Genomic DNA, 24,521 nt, shown 5'->3' on the forward strand with positions numbered 1-24,521 from the left:
AGAAAGAAAATTCTTCCATGAGAACTTCTTCAAGCGTGTCAGTGGTGAACAGAAATGCAAAAAGAAGTAATTTACTTTTCTGGGCTGGGTTATCTCTCAGTGCTCTTGTACTGTGATGATCTAGAGAAATTTGCAGACTCAGTGAGAGGTTTCTTGCTCTGAAATATGGAAAGAGGCTTTTATTACTTTTCCCTTGAACAATCTTATTCCAGAAAGCATTATTGTTATCAAGTTCAGACAATTGTATGGTGGTCAAATAATTTTTCTATTAGTTTTTCATTATATTTCAGCTTTGTGAAGAATGACATGGGAAAGGGCTTTTTTTATTTCAAATAATTTCTGCCATCCTTTTTAACCTTGCCAGCTTTCTTGCTTTTCTAAAGCCTTTCTGAGTCATCTTTCATTCATAAATACATCTTGGCTCTGACCTTGGTTATTTTTCCTCTGGCTATCCATGGAACAAAGCTGTTTTAGAAGAAACTTAAAAATAGTTTAAAGTTGATCAAAATTCTTAAATATGATTTTTATTTTTGTTAGCTTAACCACATATGCCCACATATGCAGAATTAATTATCTTTAATTTAGACATTCTTCATGTTTGTGTGTGCATAATCAATGACAAAAATAATGCTCTTCTGTACACTATTGTGCTTGTGTTCTTCAGTGTTTTCAGGGTAATATGTTTGAACAAAACTGTTGTAGAGAAAGGCCATTTTAAGCCTTTAATTTCTGGACCTTTATAGGTCCAGCATATAAAGGCTATTCTTTAACCTCTCACCACAGTGTTTGTACTTCTGTACCCTTACTTAATATGCACAAGTAGACAGAGATCTCACTAGGCTCAGAGGCATATGCTAAAATATGCTTTGATAATTTTTGAGTGGGAAATAAACATAGTATTTAATGAAAGCTGTGGGTTCTAGTGAAAGAGTACAAATTCTGGGAGTCTCATTGAAGTATTTTCTATTCATCCTGGGAAAAGTTTCCCACAGGGTCACTTTAGGCATGGATCACTGCAGGTGACTGCCTAGGAGTGCAGTGCAGGGTGGGATTCAGCCTTGGGAGTCTTCTGGAAGAGCTGCTGTGCAGCAAAAGCTGCTGCAAAGCTGCCGTGGCTGTCACCCCTTCCTGAGCTGCTTGGATCTGCATATCCAGAGGCATTCCTGTTATTTACTCTTAATATTTCCTCAAAATACATGTTAGAGATCAGACATAAGGGATGCCACAGCATTATTATGCACTGGGAGCTGCGAGGGTTTTCTCAAGCCAAAGGTAAATTCTGTGCTGAATGTTGCCCAGAGTTGAAGGTGTGGGTTGTGAAGAAGATGCACAGCTTTCAGCTCAGAAAATGCCACTGCTGTATCCAGGCCAGCATGCTGCTTTATAACATCTGCCACACTCTGGTGGCATTCTCAGCATGGGCTCAGGTGCTGCTGGCCTTGCTGGGTCCCACTGGGAAGGGAATGATGAGTGAGGCCCCTTTGAAGGAGCTGCGTTCATCAGTGGGTGCAGAGCCCTTCCTCAGTTTTCAGTCATTCTGGCACGCCTCAGGGAGCTGCTGAAGGAGCAGGATGTTTGGCTGGGGAAGTTGTTCTATTTTCATCACAGTGCTGAGCATTGCTTACAATGTTGAAAAGACATGATTCAGTTCTGGAAGACAAATCTTATTCCCTGTATGTACTGCTGTCAGTGATCACGTCTCGCTCTTAGGGTTATTAAAGTCTTGTGTGAGGACTTGTATCTAAAAAAATAAATATTGTCGTGCCTGTTACAGCTTTCTGTATGCAACGGACGTTCTGTTAGGACACTAGGAAGTAATTTCTGAGTGCATGAAGCACCTACAGTGAGATTAAAGAATGCTCTTTGCTCTAAGCATGTCTGGTTTCACATTCCATATTTTAGCGCAGGCTACATTGCAGATTTAATTTTTCAGCTATGTGCATTTATGGTCAAGTAGGGAATTGCCTTACCTCTTCAATAGAAAATATTTAATCTCCTTTTGCAAGATTTACATTGATACTAGTGTAGAAATTGAAAATTTCTTATTCTTACAGAGTACTTGCATTTTGTATGCCTTTGTGTGGCAATTACAGAAGTAATTATAGGAGTATTCCTATTAATTCACCATCAAAACTTCATTTCAAGATTGAGGTGATTTGTAGTCTGGGATTCTTGAGAATTTCCTCTATATTGTTCTAGAACAATGATCTGTTTCCTGCTTCCTCTTTCTGAGTGGGAATATCTTTTGCCCTTCTATAGATAAAGGAAACAAACTTCTTCAGCTCCTTTTCACTCTCTTTATGAAATAATTTTAAAAAATTCTCCATGAAACAATGCAGTGCTTAAAATCAAAATGCTGGGAAATACTGTGGTGGAAAAAGCAAGGACAGGGATTCCATGATCCAGCAGGGCTCTTTCTGACCTTCCATTATCCTTGCTTTTCCTTCAGCACAGCTGGATATGCTATGTTTGAGCTTTATTCACTCAGGACTTAAACTAAAGTTCCTTCACAGATAAAGTCCTATATTTGTACAAAAGCTTTTACATCAAAACAAAATGCATATTTTATTGTTATGTGTGTTTTCCTTGAGTTCAGTGCTAAGCTATTTGATTAAAACTGTATGCTTTTGGAACAGTTTTCTTAAAAACATATGGCTTGAATTGCAACTCTGTATTAACATATGATTAAATACTTGGCCTCTTGAAAACTTCATAATTAATGTCTGATTTTTAGAATGTGACTGGTGTGATGTGTGAGCTTTGGGGCTTGGTATTTTGGTAAATAAGGATTGTACTTCTTTTTAACAGGTTTTGACATTTTTTGTTGGAGCTTTGGTGCATTGTTGTTTGAGTATCTGCAGTACCTTAGAAGAGTTAACTGTTTAATTCTTCACCAGCTGTTTTTTAAAGTCCAAATAGATTTATGTATTGTGAGACATTATTCATGAGACATTAGTCATGAGAAATTGTTTGCAACTTACATCTTTTTTTTCCTTCTCTCTTTTCAGTCATTACTTTTAATTCAGATGCTCTCAGGCAATATCATAACTTGACTTTAAAAAAATTAGAGAATTTGGGGGAAAAGAAACCATGGTACCTCCTGGCAGCTGTTCTCTCTTTCCCTTCCTCCCTTTCATTGCACAGAACTTGTGCTGGAGCTCTGTGGTTTTGTTTTGTGGTTTGCAGAAAAAAGCCCACATAGTAAGTCTAGGCAATTCATTTAACTGAAATTTCAATTTAATTAATACTAATAATATCCTCTAAGACAGATAACAATGATAAAGCTTTTCCCAAAGGGCTGCGGAGGTAATTTTTTTATTTAAAGATACTAAAATAGAAGTAACAAAAATAATGAAAATACATGCCAGAAAGGAAACAAAATAGAAGCAGGAAAGACATTTCAGATACAACAGTTTCTAATTCATTCTTGAGTCAGGGATTTTTCTCACTTTCACTGACTTCAACTGCATTGGCTCGGTTCTGACCTCTCTGTATGTGCAGTTTGCTGTTAAATACATTGGAAAGAGTCTTTGGCTGTGTACCAATACACATTCTGTTTTCTGGGATAACTCGGTGTACAAAGCAGGCAAAAAGAGAACCTTTGTAAGATGTTTCTTCTTTTGAACTTACAGTCAGATTCAGAATTGGCCTCCTTACTTTTATATCTGTACTTTTGACTTTTTTGTTCTGTAAAAATGTCCAACATTTCAAAAGAAAAGTTCATGTATGCAAAAAGTTCCTGTAATGTGCTGCTAAAAATTCCAGTGTTGTTTACAAAACAACCTTATGTTGTTTCACTGATGTATTATTAATGTTACTACTCTATCAATAGCTACAGAGTTTTTTTTTCATCTCTGTATTACATATTTCAGCTTGCTAATTTAAAAAGCATGTATATGACTATTGCTAAATAGTTCCTTTTAATCTTAAAATTCTTTTAATTTTCAGTAGATGTGTTGACTTGTTGCTTTTCTCAAAGTACTGTTTGTTAGTTATTGAGTTGTAATAAGCTTAAAATTATAACTGTCTGGCTACAAAAAAACCTGATTTTTGATTTTTCTTTGCAGATCATGTTCAAAATGAAGAAAACTATGCACAAGTACTAGATAAATTCGGAAGTAATTTTTTAAGTCGGGATAATCCAGATCTTGGCACGGCTTTTGTAAAATTTTCCACACTTACTAAAGAATTATCAACCCTGTTGAAGAACCTGGTGAGGAGTTTTGAACTTTCTTAGCTTTTAACTTGTTTCAAAATAAAGTATAATACAAGAACAGCATGATCATGATGACTAAGGATAATTTTTAACATGCTTGCAGTTTTTTTGCAAAACAAATTCAACAGTCTCTTCAGAGAGGATCTCTAAAGGGTGTTATGACACACTCTGTGTTTGATTCTTAAATGGCAGTTAAGAAGGTAAATACAAATGTTGAGACATCCCTAAAGTCATCATTCACAAGTTATTGATGGTGATATATACTTCATGGACCTTAATTTTAAATCATCCCTTAACTTGAAGTCTTTCTTACTAAAAATACAATATCACTATTTATGGCTGTTTTGTTTTACCACAACAGGAGAAACATGCACTTTTTGGAAAAAAAATAATAATATGAGCATGTTTAAATGGTGTAAACGGTCCACTCTCCCTGTGATATATAAAGCATCCCTTCCTTAAATGCCAAGTTTTTGAAGGTGGTTTAAAGGTTTGTCTCAGTTCAAGTTTCCTTTAGGCCTTTTATTTCTGAAAGCTGTTTAATAAAACTAGTCATAGCAAATGTCTTTGAACACTGAAAGTAATGAAGCCATATTGCTTGTGAAATAATTTTTCATGGGCTTTGTAGCTGTTATATTCAGAAAGTCATACTTCAGTTTTACATTTTTCTTACAGTTGGGTGAATTTCCAAGCTTTTTTGATGTGTGAAGTACAAGTGATATTACAGACTTGTCTTCCTATAGTCCCCAACACAACCATAACTGCTGTAGACCACACCAAGAGTCACTGAGCAAAGTTCCCTGGCTTTGACAGTTGCCCAAGACCAAGTCTTGTGCTTTCCTCTGTAGAGATTTCTGTCACTATGGATTAATTTGACTTTTAAATTAAATTTAGCACACAATTCAAAAGAAATATTTTAAATTATGAATTAAAGTGCAGTTTAAGGATAGTTTGGGACTAGAACTCAAGTTTTTTGGAAGCTTTCTAGGCTTTGTCATTCCTAGCAGGGCATCCACAGAAATTTTAAACTTATTTCAGCTAGCAAAGATTTCAGGGCTTATTTATTTAAAATAGCACTGTTCAAGCAGAAAAAAGCACTTTTGATTTAAGAAGCCACACTTACTCAAAACAGCATTATACTATTTCAGCTAGATTATGAAGCATTATCTACCCAAATTCTTTTTGACAGGATTTAAAATAGGGTGTTCACTGATTTACTTCATTCAGCGGTTTCAAATAGACGACAAACTTATCTTACAATTGCTTCAGCACTTAAATAATTTCTTTTTCTTATTTTTTCTTCCCAAGGTAGAAAATTCTGCGTTGTTGTTCTTAAGCATCATTCTGTTTAATAAGATTACACTGAAAGAAAAAAAGATGTTGATATCAAAATAGAACTTGAGGTCCATTGAAAAAGCAGTTGAGAGAAGGACTCTGTTATGTCACTGATAAAGCCCCAGAGTAGGTGCCGTGCCTTATGTTGATAAAATTAATTGGAAAAATGCCAGGAGCTATTAAGATGAATGGCAGGATAATAGGTTTTGGGTTTTTTTGATTTTTGTTTTTTTACCTAGAACAGATTGTTGATGCCTTATTTAATAAAGGTACAATAAAATAATGGATGAACTTCAAAGGCATAAAGATGAATAAGGGCTGGAGCTACACAGTAGACAATGAAAAAAAGTGGTTCACAAATTTTGATCTTTTTTGTTCCATCTTTGAACTTCAATTATGATTCATTAAAATTTTCATAGGAATTGTGATATTATGGATATTCAATGAGAAAGAGGATACAAAATAACTTACTTTCTTCTTCATCAGTTATGGGGTGACTAATTTTAGAGTGATATTCACTTAATATGAAGTAAAACTAGCAACTTTTATTACCTACACAACTTTTGGAAAGCATAATTTTGAAATGATTGCTCAGCATACAAGGGCAAGAATAAAAGCATGTCCATTAATCATTTTAACAAGGCTAATTAAGTTGCTGTGCAGTTTTTACTATTAGCTGTTGATGTTATCATTAAATATAATGTCTGAAACTTAAAATTTATGAATGTAATTGTTAAGTTATTGAATCATTGTTATTAAGATTATCTTATAAGAAGGACACACAATGACACTTCAGTAAAGTTTTTTTTATAAAGGTAAAACACTGGGATTGGCCACTGCCAACCCAGCCCTAAGTTTTTAGCAAATTCTTGAGTGTTCCACCAGAATCAGTTTCTCCGTTTTTTTTTTTGTTGTTTGTTTGTTGGTTTTTTTTTGGTTTTTGTTTTTTTTTTTTTTTTTACTTCTACCTCCTTGGCCATTTCAGGTTTCATTCTTTATGCAGTAGTTAATTATAATAGTGCATTTTAAAGGTGTATAAAGACCTATGTATATGACAATGAGTGTATCAATATCTGTACATTGCTCTAGATGAGGTTTTGGCAGTGCATTTGTAGCAGTTGCAGATTACTTTTTTTGAAAATTTGCATGATTCTTGCCTTTTTCCAAGTGTTTAAAGCCTGTTTTTCTCTACCTATCTTTCCTGTAAATGTCCTTAGCTAGTCTTTGCAGGTAAATTGTCTTTTGTTCACAACCCTCACTAAATTTTCAAATGTGTTTTCATGTGTTAAAGGGTTTTTTCCCTTTATTTTGTTCTATATGTGAAACTATTTTGCTTTATCAGATTGTTTCCAGTTAATTTGGGCTACTGTCTTATCAAGTCTTCAGTGATGTAATAAATTATTGCCAATCTTTACTGTATCGGTATAATACACTGCTATTTATCTTTGGGATTTTTTGTTTTTTTTCTATAGCTGACATACTCACTGGCTACTGTTCAGTCATTTCAAGCCAAAAATTAATGGCTTGAGTTGGTTCTCCTTAGTGGATACACTGGAAAAAGAAAAAGAAGGCTACAGTGTCTTTAGAATATATGAGGAGTTTGAGTGGAACACTAGACCTGTTTGAGTGGTTGTTTTGATATTCTTGTCAATAATCAAACAAGCATGAACTCAGTGGAGTGAAATTTAAACTCCTGAGAGTTTAAAAGGATCTTAGATATACACAATGGACAAGGAAAGAAACACTGTTCCCAAAAAGGGGGGAATATTCAAAGAGCTGGTGCCCCTGTTTGCTCCTTCTGTTCATGGTTGAATTAACATGTGATTTGTGTGTTCCCTGCCTGTGGCACAGCAGGTCCTTCTTACTCAGGAGGCTGTAGCCAAATTTGTACCCAAATGTTTGCTTCAGGGGGATGAATATTGCCTTGAAGTGCTTTCAGAACTTTGCTTACATGCTAGTTGTAAAATTCTGAGTTTGTCACCTGAAGTAAACATTAATTATAATATTTGTGTGTCTCATGCAAGTGTTTATTAATTCTTCCCAGACTTGAATTTACTATGAACTTAGAAATGTGAGGTGATTGCAACTTGATTAGTGAAGTTCAAAGAATTGTTGGCAGTAGTTTATTAAGATCATAATAAATCCTTTTGAATTTAATGTTTTTCTTTTTAGCTCCAGGGTTTAAGCCACAATGTTATTTTCACTTTGGATTCTCTCTTAAAAGGAGACTTAAAAGGTGTTAAAGGGGTAAGTGTTGCAAACTAAATTTTTGTTGCATGTTCATCTGTCTAGTGACTGTTTTCCTTTCAGTCATGAGAGTATTTCTTATGTTGGCATTTATTAATGTGTATTTAGTACAAAGAACAAAATTGACATGACTGCAATGAAATCTTGAAAATTTCATTGTAAATTGTTGTTTTAGTGTGCACAGGAAAGCAATACGTTACAAGATTCAAACCCAGTATTTTTTCTAGCTGCTTTCTGAAAAGTTTTGAAGAAAACAGTATTTTTTGTTGCTATTTATTACTTAATAACTACAAAGAAAAGGTTTAAAAATATTCTAAGACAATTTTCTATTTCCTAAGGACCTCAAAAAGCCTTTTGACAAAGCCTGGAAAGATTATGAAACCAAATTGTAAGTATTTGTCTCCCACTTGACTTTGTTTTTTGTGCTGTTGGGATTTTTAAAATGAATTATTAGTAGCAGTATTATTTGTATTATTAGTATTGCTATTTTTAAGATATAATTATTAATTGTTTTCCCCGAGTAACACACTATCTAGAGAACCAAGTAGAAGGAGGAAGGGCAGTTTCATGGCTCAGTAGTTTCTGGACACTTAAAATATGCAGGATTTGTTAGAGAAGCTAATCTTCAGAATGTATTCTTTAATACTTCTTAATTATTACTTTTTCCTTAAATAATGCTAGAGCATATTTAAGTAGAAGGAATCCTCTAAAATGCTTTCTAATTAAAATTTCAGCACAAAGATTGAAAAGGAGAAGAGAGAACATGCGAAGCAGCATGGGATGATAAGGACTGAGATCACCGGGGCTGAGATCGCAGAGGAAATGGAGAAGGAGAGGCGGCTCTTTCAGCTACAGATGTGTGAAGTAAGAAACAAATTTCAGTTTTTAATTGCAACACCAGAACTTACTATTAACTTTGTGGGCCTTTCTTGAAGGTGGTGAAATCTTCTTTATTGTTTAATGGGGGAGGAAATTGTTTTAGTGTGACACAGTACAGCAATATAAAGAAAATTATTTTAGCAACTCTTGTACAAAACTTGGCTTCTTTTTGTTTTATTCCTTTCCTTTTTTTTAGATTATTGTGGGAAGGTTCTTGGGCTGAAAATATAATGTGGAAATATTTCTTATTTTATCAGGTTTATGGTTTAGCAATATTTTGATGTCTTTCTTCCAGTATGCTTTCTGAAATTTTGAAAATTTCTAATAAAGTGAGAAATGTTAGTGATACATTTAATTCCATAAAGTTGATTTTTTTATATTAATAGTTCTTTTTATTACATTTCAGTGGAGATTACTTTAAATTGCACAGTGTTTGTACTGTCAGAATATTTCAGTAATGACTACAGTAGCATTAAAAAAGGGAAATCTTTAGACAATTGTAAAGGATGAAATTTCTTCTTGCATTTGCTTTATGTTTTGGGGTGTTTAAATTTTATGGAGTGGCCAGATAAATTGTTACCTGTTTTAAATTTAGTTTAGCAGTGGTGGACTGGTGTTTTATGGCTCAGCAAACAAGTTAAACACAGAGTTTAATTAATTGAGCAAATGATGTTTTATTGTTTGAAAACTGTTGAAGTTTGTGATACATGATTATCAATATGTTGTCCATTTTCTATACAGTATCTTATTAAGGTTAATGAAATCAAGACAAAAAAGGGTGTGGACCTTCTGCAGAACCTTATTAAATATTACCATGCACAATGCAAGTAAGTGCTGCAGTGCTTTAAGTTTTAGTTACAATTTTGTTTTTTGCACAAGATTTTGTTTCCATTTGTTTGAATGTATCAGGGCTTTCTTTTTTCATGACTTTGTTGTGCCTGTCTTCCTCTTCTGAGGCTGTAGACTTCCAGGAGAGAGTGTGTGAATGAGTTTGTGGGGCAGGGCAGTGATGGAGAAAGAGGCCGAAGGAAAACCTTGCACGTTGAATACAAAAATTAATTTTATTTCCAAAGACATAAATTTAGAATGCATTTTTATAAATATCTTGTTTATTCTAATTAATAGTTTTCAGTCTTGGTGTAAATTTTAAAACCACTGTGAACACCAGTAATTTCTTTGGATTTCCTTGAGGTGAAACAGGTGAGATACAACCTTGTCATCATTAGAACCACAAAGGCAAACACGCAGGAACTTAAGTTAAATACATAAAAAATATTTTAGAAATTACTGTAGGAGAAACATGTTAGCTATATTCTCTCTAATTTGATATTTATTAAAGTCACAATAGTGTATCTCCACTGTTGAAAAATAACTCTAAACTACTAGGCAGGGTTTTTTTGTTGGGGTTTTTACTTTTTTAATTATTTTGTTCAGTTTTGAATGTGGAAAAAGCTGGATGTGTTTTATTGATTTTGCTATTTTTCTACACGACATAGAACTTTGTGTTGTGGATTTGTTACATTCCTGATAAATCAAAGGTATTTTTCATTCCAGTTTCTTCCAAGATGGCTTGAAAACAGCTGATAAACTTAAACAATATATTGAAAAGTTGGCTGCTGACTTATATAATGTAAGTTTACTTACAAGTGGCTTTATATCTGAAAAGGAAGATATTTTGTTTATATAAGTACATTTTAAATATAAGAACAAGGATCTATATTCAATTTGCATCTTATAAATAAAAATGTCTTACTTGAAACTGAACATAGCAAGGTGAAGAAAAGACGTCTGTTAAACTTCATATGTAATTTTTAGAGCTATTGGGAAAAGTAGCTGTCAATCTACTATTAATACAATCATATATTAAGGTAAAATTACTTTTCAGTGTGAATATTGGAATCAGCTTATGTTATTAATTTTAGTACAATTTTCACTTATTAAAACCACACTACTTAATGATAACACCAGGGTTTTAAAATTAATTAATTTGTGATGTTTATTGAAGAAAAGTAATAATATGGAATCAAAGATCATTTGTCATCCAAGTGTTTTTGTACTCTATAATCAGAAATGCAGTAATCCCATTTGCTGTTGTAATTTGTTGCTAAATTAAACTGCATTTTCATTCCTTAAGTAATTTGTCAAATTCATTTGAGTTATTTAAATATTTCAGAGGAAAATTGAGTTGCATTAGATACGAGATTAATATTATATTAGTAAGCCATGTCAATGTAACAGAACAAACAGTGTATGTCAAGTTTTACATTCATTTTAGCTTGCTTTTCAAGCAGTAAATGCATAGAAGGTGAAGATACAAGAATGGACTGGTCCATGAAAATAAACTCAGCTGTTACAAAAACACAAAATAATTGAGCTAGTTGTTCAGGACATCTAAAATGTTATACTGAAACACATAAAACTTTAAAATTAAAGTTGCATCCAGCAAGCATATAACGGCAATCTCTTTCTACAGATAAAGCAGACACAAGATGAAGAAAAGAAACAACTTACAGCTCTTAGAGATTTGATAAAATCTTCTCTGCAGCTTGATCAGAAGGAGGTAAATAATTTAGATATGTTATTCTTGGAGACAATGTAAATTTGTGAATTTTATATTCATAAATTGGTTTAATGAATGCTAAATTTGTGCAGTTATTGGCTCAAAAGAGTTGGACTTTTAACATCATGGCAAAACTAATATTTACACTGTTCAACTACATATCAACAAGCAATGTTTTTACATTCATTTTCTGTTTCCATTTTATGTACAAAGAGAAATTATTCTCTTTTTTATGTACTTTTTTTATGTACTGTAAGAAGAGTTGTAATGTGTCAGATAAATGCTTCATCTACCCCAGCATTCTGTCCTTGACAATGATAAGGAATGATTGTTCAGGGAAAAAAATGAAGAGAAGGGATGCACACTTCCATCTTGTGTTCTGCTATCCTCCAGCCAGTTTGTGTTGAGGATTTTCCTGACCCATGTGATCCCAAGGCACAGTGAGAGCCAGAGGTTTGCCTTTAGCTGTGGTTTGCACTTTAGAGTTCATCTGCTAACTCACATGGATTTTGGGCTGTTGTTCCCCTTCCAAACTCCTTTTGCTAATAGTATATAGAAAGGAAGAAAATTTCTGTCAGGGCAGTTATAAAGTAAAATTCATCATCAAATGCACTGGTATCTGGTATCCACTGCAAAAGTAGAGGGAAACACATGTGATGTCCATTGCAGATACTCTGGAATACTTCTTGAACTAGGAAATAACCTAATAACACACATCACAGCTTTTACCTGAGGTAATACTCCGACTTTTCAAAATCATAGTGCCTGAGAGAAATACTGAATATTCCATGGTGACAGTGACTGTTGGGAAGGTCAGTGTAGCTTTTCTTCAGCTTTTTTTTTTCCTTACCCTCTGTTCATTTTCTTGTAGGTGTAGAAAACATTCATATTTATCAGGTGTCTATTATTAAATATGAATTCTAACTAATCATTAGACAGCTGCCATTCTGCTGAATATATATAATCATCCAAACATATGATCAACAGCATTGCTAATGTCATATATACATAAAAACATAATTTACAGCCAGGTCACTGAGTCAGCCAAGTTTTTGATGCCAGTTTATAGTGGGTGTTGAGAACAAAATGCAGGGCAATAAACACTGATACTTCTCCAGAATACCCTCCCATTAGTAGCTTGACTGGCTTGGAAGTCTTTGAATTTGTGCAGTTGTTTTTTGAAGAAATGTAAATCAACTGTAAATTATGTTACAGCTGTGCCTTTCCCACCACGGCTGCATGTTGTGTGGAAAAATCTGCTTTTATTTGTTTTGAACTTTTAGAACTGCATACCCTATTCAGGATCTGAGTGTATGTGTGGGAATTTATGATATCCTCACTAGATAATTTTTCGTTCTTTTGTGTTTGGTTTTTTTTTATTTTTTGATATAAAACCTTACATCTTCTGGCCTTTTGGCCAGAAGAGGTGTGTAAGTTTGATCATCTGTAAAGCTATAACCATATCATACTGTTTTTGAATCTTCATGGTGAGCTCACAATATCATATTCTTTCCCTCTGCATCACTTGGCATTTTTTTATGCTGATCTTCACCTGTCATTTATTGTCAAGCTACTCACTATTGTTGAATTCCTGAGAAATTCTTCAGTCAGCCTTTCTTGAGTATCCTGAATAATTTAATAGCTTCTAACAAAATTTGACAATTTACTGTTCACTCTTTTCCATATTGTTTGTGTTAGACACCATATGTGGTGGTGCAGCTTTCTGTGAAACTCATTTGGCTGTTTCATGCTTTTAACCTGTTATCTCACCTGGGGACTTATCCTCTAGTCCTGTGGCAGTGTAATTCTTTCCCTTTCATAAGGAAAAATAAATGTCCATTGAAAGTCCAGGTACACTGCATCAGTCATCATTTACTACTAATTCTTCCAGGAAACTCCAGGAAATTTTTGTACACAACCTTTCTGTTCAAAAGTTGCCCTGATTTTACAGTGTATGTGATAATAAATATACTCTTCAAAGTAATTTCCATTTATGTCCCTTCTGTGCTGTGAAGCTAAAAAATCCTTAATTTCCTGGGTTCTCTGAAACTTTTGAAAAATAGGATTTCAGTAACTAATGCAAGTGTTTTCATGGGCTGTCACACAATTTTATACATAATATAGCCCATTGTGATCATGGCCACTGTGTGTAGATGTGTGGCTTGAAGTTAGTAAGCTAACTAATGTGGAATCACAGATAATAAGGAATGATGGATGAGTAATTCCTTACAGTGTTTTGGTTTTTTTTCTTTTGAATGCTTTCTTACATATGCTTATATAACATAGGTGTACATCATATAGCAAACAAACCTTGGCCAGGAATCTGTTCTTCTTCCTGCATCTCTAGTCCCACCATTCTGACAACACACTCTACATGTTTTTTAGAATTTCTTTCATGGTACAAATGCTGACAGGAATATCACAGAGCACCTTTGAATAGATCCCAATTTACTGTAAAAGCTGCCAGCTCTTTCTAGTGCTCAGTTTTCCCTTACCTCATACTTTATAATCTTTCCTGATTCTCAGTTTGGTATTTTTTCCCTTCCATCTCCAATATGCACATGGACTTACTAGATCACTTCCATAACACTTACAGGGTTTTCCATACAAACATTACATTTATCATGTCCCTATTACCTAAATCACTCTGAACATAATTCCTGCTTATTCTTCATTGGGAATTGATTCCCAACACACAGAGCAACAAGACTTGCTCTCCTCTCATGTATCTTTTCTGCCACAAGCTGATTACTTGGGAAGCAAAGAAAAACTTATCCTGCTCTCCTGGATGCTGCATATGTTGTTGAGTTCATGCTTCTTGACAATCAGCCAGTTCTTGGAAATAAAGTAGGACAAATGGATAGATGTTCTTCACAATGTATTGTGCATTCATGGCTGCATATGGTACAGTCCATACGAGTCAAGTTTCAAAATTGCTTATAGATTATTATGAAGCAGAGTAGCAATTGAAATATGTCTGGATTTTTGGTTACCTATTTTCCTGGATGTGTAGTAAAAAAAATGTAGTAGAAAAATCTCCTCTAAAATATATAAGTAAAGTCAAATTTAAATGTGAAGTCAAATTTTGAAACTTGAATACATGTTGAAATAAAGAAGCTTCACAGGCATCACCAAAATAAACTGTGCAGCTGTTCTGACTGTAATTAGAGTCTGGACAAATTCTAGGACTCTTGAAAAATTCTCTCTGTGTATATATGTGTAATATATGTATATAAAGTTATAAATGTAAAAATAAAGCCATTGTTTTGAAGAGAATTGAAGTTGTTTCTTAGAAGAAAAAGGAGCAGTATTGTGATTCTCAGCTATCCAGGCAAATCACAGGAGAGAAAGGAATATTGCAATGAATGAATCTGCTTTTTTGATAAAATAACCATTTGATCACATTGATGTTCAAGTTTCTCTCTCAAAATCAACACGAGGACTTTTAATCATGAGATTCTGCTACATTATATGAATCAGAGTGTAATGATGCTAGCAGAAATTGAAGAGCTCGATAAAACAATGTGTTACTTAGGTATTCAGTGTTTATTCCTGAAGCTGCATTTCAGCATTCATTACTCCTTGGTTAAGAGACAGCAAAGCCTGATGTGCCCTGAGGTTTCACCAGTCAGCCTCCATCACTGTGTGTATCTAAATCTTCAAGTACATAAAGCTGGGCTTTATTATTTTAACAGATGGTCTGGTGGATTATGATTAAGTATACATTTTCCCACTTATATTAGTGTACCATAATCTCATTGATGGAAAATTGATAGATTAATGGAATTATTGAAGAACATGAAATGAATGGGATTTTCTCCAGTGGATTTGTAAAAAAATCAGAAGTATTCTTACCAGTCATTGCTTTGGCAGGGAAGCAGTTTGAAATAATAAAATTTAGGCCCTACTTGTTGATAGCTAAAAGTTTTTTTGATTGAGAGAAGGAAATTGAAACTAGTGATTCCTGTCCATACTGTAAATTCTGCCACCTTTAACCTCTTTAGAGCTGCTATGAGAGAAGTGAGACAGTTTTGAGGTCTCATAATGCAACTCCGGTTTCACTGTTGTGCTTGTTCAAGGTGTTTATATTTAGCATTATGGGTATCTGTAATAACCTTCTACATTTTTGTGGCATACCTGTCCTTTCATCAGTGAAAAAGGTATTACTGTAATCACTGCAATTACCTGGTTCCCGGAGAAGCTCATCTTGATCGTGTTTGAATCCTGGGATATGCAGCAGTGTCAGTGCTGCAGCTTCACTGCAGGAAGCACCATGGACATTGGCTCTTGTGGCCACTGTTGTGCTGTCCTCATGTCAAGCCGGGGCAGAATCTGTTGCCTTGTGCAAGAATTACCTAATTTTGGAAAATGATTATGGTTTATGAGTCTTGAAAAAAGTATTTTAATGAATGCTGGTGTACTTTTAATTGTGTAAATTATCTGATCTTGTATGTTGCAAAATGGTCATATCCTAAGAAGCTTGAATTTTAAAAGAAACAGCCTTCAATACAGGCTTCTGTTCCCTATTTTGTCTATTACCGCTGCAAATGTAACTTAACAGCATTAAGTTGAATGTAGCTAATTTTTGGAATCGCATTTGGTGTCTGTTTTGTCAGTTATTTCTTTCCATTTTCATTTATTTCCCCAAATCTTCATTTCATATGCTACTTGCAACAAGAACTATATCTCATTATGTTCTTTCCTATGCTAATACCAGCAGGACTAATTCCCTAATTCCCATGGGGATTTGAAATTTGCTTTAGCAAAAGAGCTGCAGATTGTGGTGGTGTGAGCACTGCTGGCAGCACCCAGCTTGAAGCTGCTTCCAGCTACAAATGCCAGTTTTACCAAAGCACTTCTCTAAACTCTGTGGCAAACTTCTTACCAAATGAAAATCAATTGCAAGCACTCTGGATAAACCAAGAGGGAGTAATCTTCAATATATATTGGTTGTGGTAGTAAGAAACTCTGCTTTAAAAAGGAAATGTTGAGAAGGGAGTAATTGAACTATCCATTCTTTTAATTTTTTTTTTTTTTTTTTGGTGGGATGTTTTCAGATGTTATGCAGGTTATTGTTTCACAGGTATATTTAAAAACAAATTGATATGCCCTTAATTATAGCTTTTTGCATATACTTGCAAAAATGAAAAGTTAACTTTGGGCCTGATCTTTTTCAGTGGAAATTCAGAATTAGCTCCTGTGATGGAAGATACATTATAACTATAATTTTAGGCAATTTAAAGATTAAGAATATTGGAAGATGTATTAAAACTTGATCCTGCAGTCATCTTAGTTGTTTTGTGAAGCCAATGTCATATATGCCAGGTTACCTGGAATTTTGTTACAATATTTTGTTACTAGAAGAGACAAAACACCAGTATGCCTAAAAAATAGTTCTTGCCTTCTCTCTATTAGTGTCTTTAGAAAGGGGAAACATTGCTTTAACAATGGGGGCTATAAAATTTCTGTTCAAGGAACATGTTTTTTTTAAATGAATAATAATTCTTGTTTTAAATTATTTGCTTTCTCTTTCCTCTATTGCTTTTGCCTTTCGTGATCGAAGTCTAGGAGAGTAAGTCAATGTTTTAATGAATTTGGGGGATTATTTTTTTCTGATATGCTTGTAACAAGTTAATCCATTTCACTTAATTGTTTCACTAGATCAGGCCAAAAGTTATTTCAGCTGACTTCATTCACTAAAACTCATGAATTATACATACTTTTTATTTGAAAAAAAAAATACTATTATCATTTGTCTTTCTTTATGTACATGTTTATATACATATGCATGCTATATTCTGTTGTTTTCTTTTTGAAATTTTATCTTAGCCTTAGATTGTGCAATATTAAATATTTGTATTCTAAGTCTTTGTTTTGAGATGCATATTTGCATAAAGGCCTAATGCATTAATTAAATCTTGAACATACATCTAGTTCAAGATCATATGGAGTAAAAGCAGGCTCTCCTATGAATATAAAACATGCAGTAGTTCTTATTTAATCTTTATGAATTTGTGACGTTGTAGAGAAGAAAAAAATAGAATAGGTTTAAAAGTTAGGAAAGTTTACTGTGCATATCAGGAGAATGTTAATGTTGTGTTTCCCTTTTTCAGGATTCACAGAGCAGGCAAGGAGGGTACAGTATGCACCAACTTCAGGGGAATAAGGAATATGGCAGTGAGAAGAAAGGTTATCTTTTAAAGAAGAGTGATGGGTATGTTCTGGTGACACATAATAGTGAAATCTACTGCTATGTGCAGACTAATTCTAACAGCTACTGTGGTTGCTTCAGGCATATTCTCCTAATGCACGTGCCGCAAGTACTTGTGAGTTCCAAAATTCAAGCCTGACCACAGAACTGAATTCAATGTAGCAAAGCATGACGAGCCAGCATAAAAAACCAGTCATAGTTCAAAGAAAGTTATTGGCTTCATAACTCTCTAAAAGATGATTAAGATTTGTCACAAATCTCCAAGTTTCTTTTGATGACGCGTTTAGTAAAATTTTGACTGCATCTCTTTGTGTTTTAAAGCTAATCATCTCAAAATGATAATGCTATTTACATGTTTTGAAATCACATCTACTTACTAAAATTGATATGATATTCTTATGTAGGTTAAGGAAAGTGTGGCAAAGAAGGAAGTGCACTGTTAAAAATGGAATTCTTACCATCTCACATGCAACGGTAAGTTATTTTTATACCTTTATATGAAAATAATAAATAGCATTATCTTTTCCTGGTGAATCTGTTGCTGCTAATGTGCTATTGCAAAAAGGGTGTTACTTCAGCTTCGGACTGTTAAAAAAACTAAAATTCATTTCATAAACTGTAGTTTATGAAATGAATTAATTAATAGTTTAATAAGAAAATGGCAAATGTATTGAACAGACTTATCAATTAATACTTCAGATGAATTTGCTTACAAGGATTGTCATGGTATATATGTAAGCCATGTAATTTGGGGACTTGGGAAGTATTTGATATTAGATTAGAGTCAGACAGATGAGTGAATGTGTTTAGTATTTTGAGTACTTTCAGTTAAAAGTTTGGAATGCTGGGAAGTTTTGTTCACAGTGAATTCTTGGAACCAGGCATATATCTGAAGGATTTTCCTGGGAAGGCTCAGTCATGAGGTAGCGCCAAGGTGCTCATGGGGGAGCCAGTACTAAAACTGCCTTGTGGGGGTGCAACATGAACCTGTTGGAAACAAGCAAGAGTTGCTCTTGCTAAAGGAGATTTTCCCATTTCCTCACCTCTTTTCCACCTTTGCCCCAGATTCCACTGACAGCCCTCAATTTGTAAAGCTTACTAATGGTATAAACCCCAAATTCATCAAAGATACATTTAATTATCATGTCTTAAGTGACTTAATTACAGCACAGAATATTGGTATTTATCCTGAGTTTTGAAACTCCAGATCTTCAGCTTTCCGCTCCCATTTTAAAGTTTTAGGATTATATCCTTGTTTTATTTAAAATAGGAGGAAACTTGTAATATGGGCATGCTGTAGTGAAAAACTGCTTTCTAGTTTTGCCATTGTTGATGAAATGCAATTAAAAATTATTATTATTAGTATACTGTAAATATAAGCTTTTTTTCTTTTCATCCCTTTCAAATAAAGTAAGACCATTAAGATTTTAATTTTGTTTAGATTTAGCAATGTGTCTATTTTGAGAGGTCACATCAGACCAAGTGATGCTGGTCTCCAGCTTTTTGAGGGTGCATGTCCAAGCTTAACATACATGCCCACTCCCCAGAAAGGGAAAGTAATCTTAAATCAATACATTTTTAAAATAAAATAAATTTTCTTTTTAGTCCAACAGGCAACCAGCTAAACTGAATTTATTGACCTGCCAGGTGAAGCCAAATGCTGAAGATAAAAAGTCCTTTGATCTAATATCACGTATGTAGCAGCTTTAGTACCATCTTGTATTCTGTGGGATTTCTGATAATGTCATTGCAAGATGCTTTGAGTAGAACACAAGGCTAGAGCTCAAAGTTCAGGTCTGTATCCAGAGACACACGGTGTCTCATGAATGTTCAGAACCTATTTTTATTCTGTTTCTCTGTTCTATCATCTATTTCTGATGATGAGCAAATGGATGTAGAACCTTTCTCTGTGTAGATGTGACATAAATACTGTTTGTGACAAGCCATGAAATAGCTGCATATGAAATATGCAGGAATAGTAGCATATGTGCTGCTCCCTAAGTTCAGAGAGATGTTTAACAGCTTTGTGGAACATGTGTTGTCTGTGTCCACCAGGAAACAGGAAAGACCTTTGGCTATATCCTGCTTTTCAGTCATTGTTCTGCTTTTTGAGTGCTATTTGAGGGAATGACAAATACAAGGAGACAAAATTTATTTCTCTCTTATCCTACATTAAAATATGTTTCTCTTTGAAAATTGGTGGTGCCTTATCTTCTTAGCTTTAAAGCTCCTGTGGTTCTTCTTCTTGCCATTTTGGTCTTGTACAGCAGGTATTTGTATCCAGTCTGGTTTTAAAAACTCTTTTGATGAGTCAACTCAGTGTTTTAGACTTTACATACAGAGTATTAACCAACAAACAGTTCCAACATTCTATATTGAAAAGGACAGTCTAGGAAACCTTTGATTGTGGGAGATATTAGCCACTTGCCACTTTTTGTCTTCACCTGTTGGTTAGTAAAACAATTTTCTTGGCTCAACTGGAGGGAAAATTATATAAAAGGAAAAAAATAATTTTGCCTTCTTCTAATTATGTTTCAGTTTTTACTTCTGAAAGGGTAAAACTTTATCCATGTGTTTATTTTTCTTAATTATTTCAAAACTTAAGACTTTTAAAATACATAAAATTGGTATGAATCAAAACTTACAGTTTCATCTCCCTTTTTTCATTTTTTTTGGAATTGTTATCTATAACTTTGAATAAAGGATTAACAATGCCTTTTAAGAGAAATTGCTGTTGAAAGCTTTATCTGCCAAATAGGTTTAGTACCAAATATGTAGACACATTAACTTTCATCATGTGCCAAATAAAAAGATGTATTTCTTTATTTCAGATAACAGAACATACCACTTTCAAGCAGAAGATGAACAGGAATACGTAGCGTAAGAATGTTTCCATTTTTTCAAGTTTATTTTTCCACTAGAGATGTATAAAATCACACATAACATGTGGAAATATTTTTCTTAGCTAATGCATAAGTAGTGCCTACTGTCTGTTTTTTTCTGTTGTTATGAATCTGTAAATGTAAACTATTTTGTGTCACACTGCAGAGCTATTTTAAAGCCTAGTAACATTAAAACCAAAACTAAACCAAACCCAACTAACCAAAACCCCATTTAGATTTTTTTATCCTACCAATACCTGGTTTGTGTGAAGTGCTAGGGATGATATTGTAGATCAGATTATTAGGATTCAAATGAAATATTTTTCAATTTTTCTAAATCTTCCCTGTCAACTCTGTTCTGTAGTTACTTCTTTTCCTCTTGATCATACCTTTTCCTTGAAAGTAAACATAATAGATAGATAAAAGATCTCCATATGACACATAGAAAATATCTACAGGCAGTGCATTTTTTTTTTTCTGTAGGCCTAGAAATAAATGGCAAAGCACATCTCTGAGATTTGTGTACTTCAGCATCCAGGAACTTGCTTCATTAATGCATGTTTCCAATTAGATTGTTTCCTTTCAAACAATCTTTCTTCCTACTGCATCAGAATTACTTCCTGAGAACCATGTACCACTGTTTTTATTTCCTGTGTCACCAGATGTGTATTGTGTGTGCTGTCTAATGCTCAACACCCAAAAGTGCAAGGAATAAAGTTACTACTGAAGAGGACAGCAAAGGCTACCTCCTTCTTTAATATCCACATTCTAGTGGAAGACTGTGTTTCTCCTATTTTAAAGGTTAAGGGGACATTTGTAGGATGTTTCACTTGTTTGGTCGTGTTGGGTGGCAGTGGCATTGACAGCTCAAATTTGGGAGTCATGGGTGAAATAAAAGTGCTGGAGAGTTATTTGTTGTGCAGCTATTTCCTTCAGGGCTTCCATAGCTTTATGTTGGCCCTTACAGTGCAAAGCTGACTTGCTAGTCATGATTACTGCACTCATCCTGGAACTTAATTATTCCAGTCATTTTCTTAGTCAAGAAGAAAATACAGTTATTTCTTATGATTCATAAGTTTTTGGTACTCTGCCATGAATTAATTTTTACTCTATTAGTTGGTTTAACAGGTGAAGTGATTTGTTTGGGGGTAGGGGAAGAATAAATTAGTAGTATCCTTCTTCTGAAAGGCAAATAAATTTAGTTTGGCAGGCTGTCTGTTGAACTGTTCTGAAATGCCTGGCTGGTTTTGTTTTCTATTAGAAGCACTGAAATTTTGTCTATCACTCTAAAGTCAAGTGGTTGAGAAAATTACTTGCTTTGGCATAGAGAACCCTAGAATATCTCAAGTTGGAAGGGACCCTTAAGGATCATTGAGTCCAACTCCCTCCTCCTCCCATGACTGCCTGCAACTAAATCATGTTACTAAGGGTATTGTGCAGATGCTCCTTTACCACTCACAGGGTTCTTGACCATTTCCCTGGGGAGCTGTCCAGTGGCCAGCCACCCTCTCAGTGAAGAACCTTTTCCAGGTGTCCCATCTGAACCTCCCCTGATGCAGCTTCATTCCATTTCCTCATGTCCTGTTTCTGGTCACCAGAGAGAGGAATTCAGCACCTCCCTCTGCCCCCCTTAAGGAACCAGAATGAGTGCAGTAATTGTGCTGAAGAGAAACTACAATACAACCAAATGTTCTGTTTTTCTGGTGCAGTTCTAAAAAGCTTTATTATCTAAGGTGCCATGGGAACAGCACCCTGTTGGAAGTCTGTGGACTTCCAAACTTAGTATTCAAGGGGGTTCTGCAGGAACTACTTGATGTTACTCCTCAGAGTTGTCATCCTCTTGTTTCCATTTCCTTCTGGTGTGATCTGTCTTGACACTTTTCTCTTGTGTTTTGCCCACACAGCTTTACTGCTGCCTCTGTTTTGTCCTTTTTACTTTGTGAACCAATTGAAAATGTGTAAATAGATTTTCAAATCACCTTCATTATAGACTCATATCTAAACAGAGAAAAAAGCAAGGTGTATTTATTTTTGTTCTAGTTTAACTGGTCTTGCATACATTTTCCTAGTAATTGTTTTACACTGCTTCCATAAGTAGCTCCTCAAATTAAATAATAATAATTTTTACAAGGACATTTTTTAAAAAACATGCATAAAGAGCACTGTTACTTTCTGTTGCAGATTTATTTCTGCTTCCCTTCAAACATTTCCTTCAGGCCAGTGCCTGTCTTGATTTTTATCCAGGCAGCTGTTTCTTGGCCTTTAATTACTAATTGACAGTCTTTAAGTTCTCAGTTAGTTTCTCTAGTAGATAAAACACAGTTGTTAGGGGGAAGTGGCATATGGGTAGTGTGTTTCTGTACGTGCGTGTAAATATATATTTATGTGTAGAATATAGGAAAAGTGGCCTGATTTTTTTGACAAATACAATTATGGTGCTTTCTGGTTTTTTGGGTTTTTTTTTTAATAATTGTGGATAGGGCCAAACATACTCTGGTGATGAGCTTTGGGCTCTTTTCTACCCTGTTTTTCAAGGTTAACAGCATATCCTTACCTGCAGGAAAAGATGCCTGAATTATAAACAAAGCTAGATTTAGAAAGTTTTCTGTGAAGAACTAGACATCTGTTTCTAGTTTATAACAGCAGCCCTCAGATGTTTTTAACCTTGGAAAGACTGAGTTTTAAGGCATTGATACTATCTGATGCTTCTTCCATACAAAAAAAGTTACATATCAATATTTGAAAAATGTTTTGCAATTCTTGTTCTGATTAGGCATTTACCTGGGAACGACAGTGGTGCAATAGCGATTATCAGAAGAGACAGTTACATTTTTACTGCAAAATGAAAAAAAAACCCAAAACTATTAAACTGGTTATTTTTCGGGGAGGGTTTTATATTGACTTGAAAATACTGAAGCAAAGTAAGAGAAATGTGGGTGAAGTCTGGTCCATGAAAGATTAACAAACACCTGTTTCCTGAAGAGGCACCTAGGATACCAGATTTTTGTTGAACCTTGTTTTTCAAAACTGTGAACCTCCAGCAAGCAAAATGCCTTAAAAGGATGGTAAGAAATCTCTGATATTCAGACAAACAAGGTTAACAGATTACTGGACCACCTATTTATTGTGTTAGCTAGAACAGTATTGTAGACTAGTTTAGGTTGGAAAAGACCTCTAATGTCTGTGAGTCCAACCATTAATCAAACACTGCCAAGCCCACAACTAAGCCATGTCCCCAGGTCCCCCATCCACACATCTCTTAGAGCTCTCCAGGGATGGTGGCCCAACCACTTCCCCAGGGAGCCTGTTGCAATGCTTAAAAACAAACCCATCTTTGAAGAATTTTCCTCCTAATATTCAATCTAAATGTCTGCTAGGACAACTTGAGGTCATTTCCTCTTGTCCTAGAACAAGAAGACAAAGCAATTCTGTGAGACTTGATTATTTTTTAAAGTATTTGAAAGAACATTGCAAAGTATTACCAGAAGGTTTTTGACTATTCATTTGGCACTGGCAGTATTGTGAAATAGAGCAAATACTTTGGGGGTTTTTTGGGTCTTTTTTTAAGAAAGGAAGAATAAAAAAGACTAATACAGACAAGAAAAAGAGAAGAGCAGTTAGAATGAATTTTGTAAACTATTAATATTTAATTAACATTGCATATTTACTGAGTTTTTGAGTGTGCAGCCTGCCAGGAAGGCCTGGTAACCAACTGGGCACTTCTTGATAAGCAGCACCAGTCATTCAGAGATGTCTGTCCTTGTGCTTGTGAGGGAAGAGCTGCCACTGTGGTGCCTCTTGCTCTTACCCACAGGTGCCCCAGTGACAGTCCTGGACAGGGGATTCCTTCTCCATGAGCAAACACAACCAAAACAATGATTGCTCTGACAGTTTAGGTACTTGTAATAAGGAAGTCTATCAAACTAACAGCTGGCTCAGTTTTGTTGTGTTTGCATCTAATTGCATCTAATAATTTTGTAATTGTTACTGCTCAGTTGAGTTTTATTCAAATTCTGCCTTTTTAACAAATTAATTAAGTTGTAACTCTAAAAGAAATTATCAACAAATGTCAGAATAAATGTTGTTTGTCTGAGTTTAATTATCTTACTCTGTGTATCTAACCAAACATTGTTATAATATTAGAAACAAGACACCATTGCCTCTTATTTTTTTAATAACATTGAATTTCAT

At 34.4% G+C, this 24,521-nt stretch overlaps 1 protein-coding gene across 8 annotated transcripts in view; it reads left to right on the forward strand.

The window, feature by feature from the left end:
- ASAP1 (ArfGAP with SH3 domain, ankyrin repeat and PH domain 1) overlaps window positions 1–24,521 on the forward strand; it is a 127,287-nt gene that overhangs the window by 60,752 nt on the left and 42,014 nt on the right. For 6 of the 8 annotated variants that reach the window (XM_077782038.1, XM_077782031.1, XM_077782040.1 and 3 more), the window contains 12 exons: window positions 4,068–4,213; window positions 7,724–7,798; window positions 8,137–8,186; window positions 8,533–8,662; window positions 9,419–9,504; window positions 10,232–10,307; window positions 11,151–11,237; window positions 16,801–16,809; window positions 17,351–17,451; window positions 17,853–17,922; window positions 19,054–19,141; window positions 20,280–20,328. In XM_077782038.1, coding sequence (XP_077638164.1) covers window positions 4,068–4,213; window positions 7,724–7,798; window positions 8,137–8,186; window positions 8,533–8,662; window positions 9,419–9,504; window positions 10,232–10,307; window positions 11,151–11,237; window positions 16,801–16,809; window positions 17,351–17,451; window positions 17,853–17,922; window positions 19,054–19,141; window positions 20,280–20,328 — 967 coding nt within the window. The remainder of the gene's footprint in view (window positions 1–4,067; window positions 4,214–7,723; window positions 7,799–8,136; window positions 8,187–8,532; window positions 8,663–9,418; window positions 9,505–10,231; window positions 10,308–11,150; window positions 11,238–16,800; window positions 16,810–17,350; window positions 17,452–17,852; window positions 17,923–19,053; window positions 19,142–20,279; window positions 20,329–24,521) is intronic. The other 2 variants (XM_077782032.1, XM_077782046.1) reach the window with 1 other exon arrangement.

This window comes from Lonchura striata, chromosome 1 (genome assembly GCF_046129695.1).
Source record: "Lonchura striata isolate bLonStr1 chromosome 1, bLonStr1.mat, whole genome shotgun sequence".
Lineage (NCBI taxonomy): Eukaryota > Metazoa > Chordata > Aves > Passeriformes > Estrildidae > Lonchura > Lonchura striata.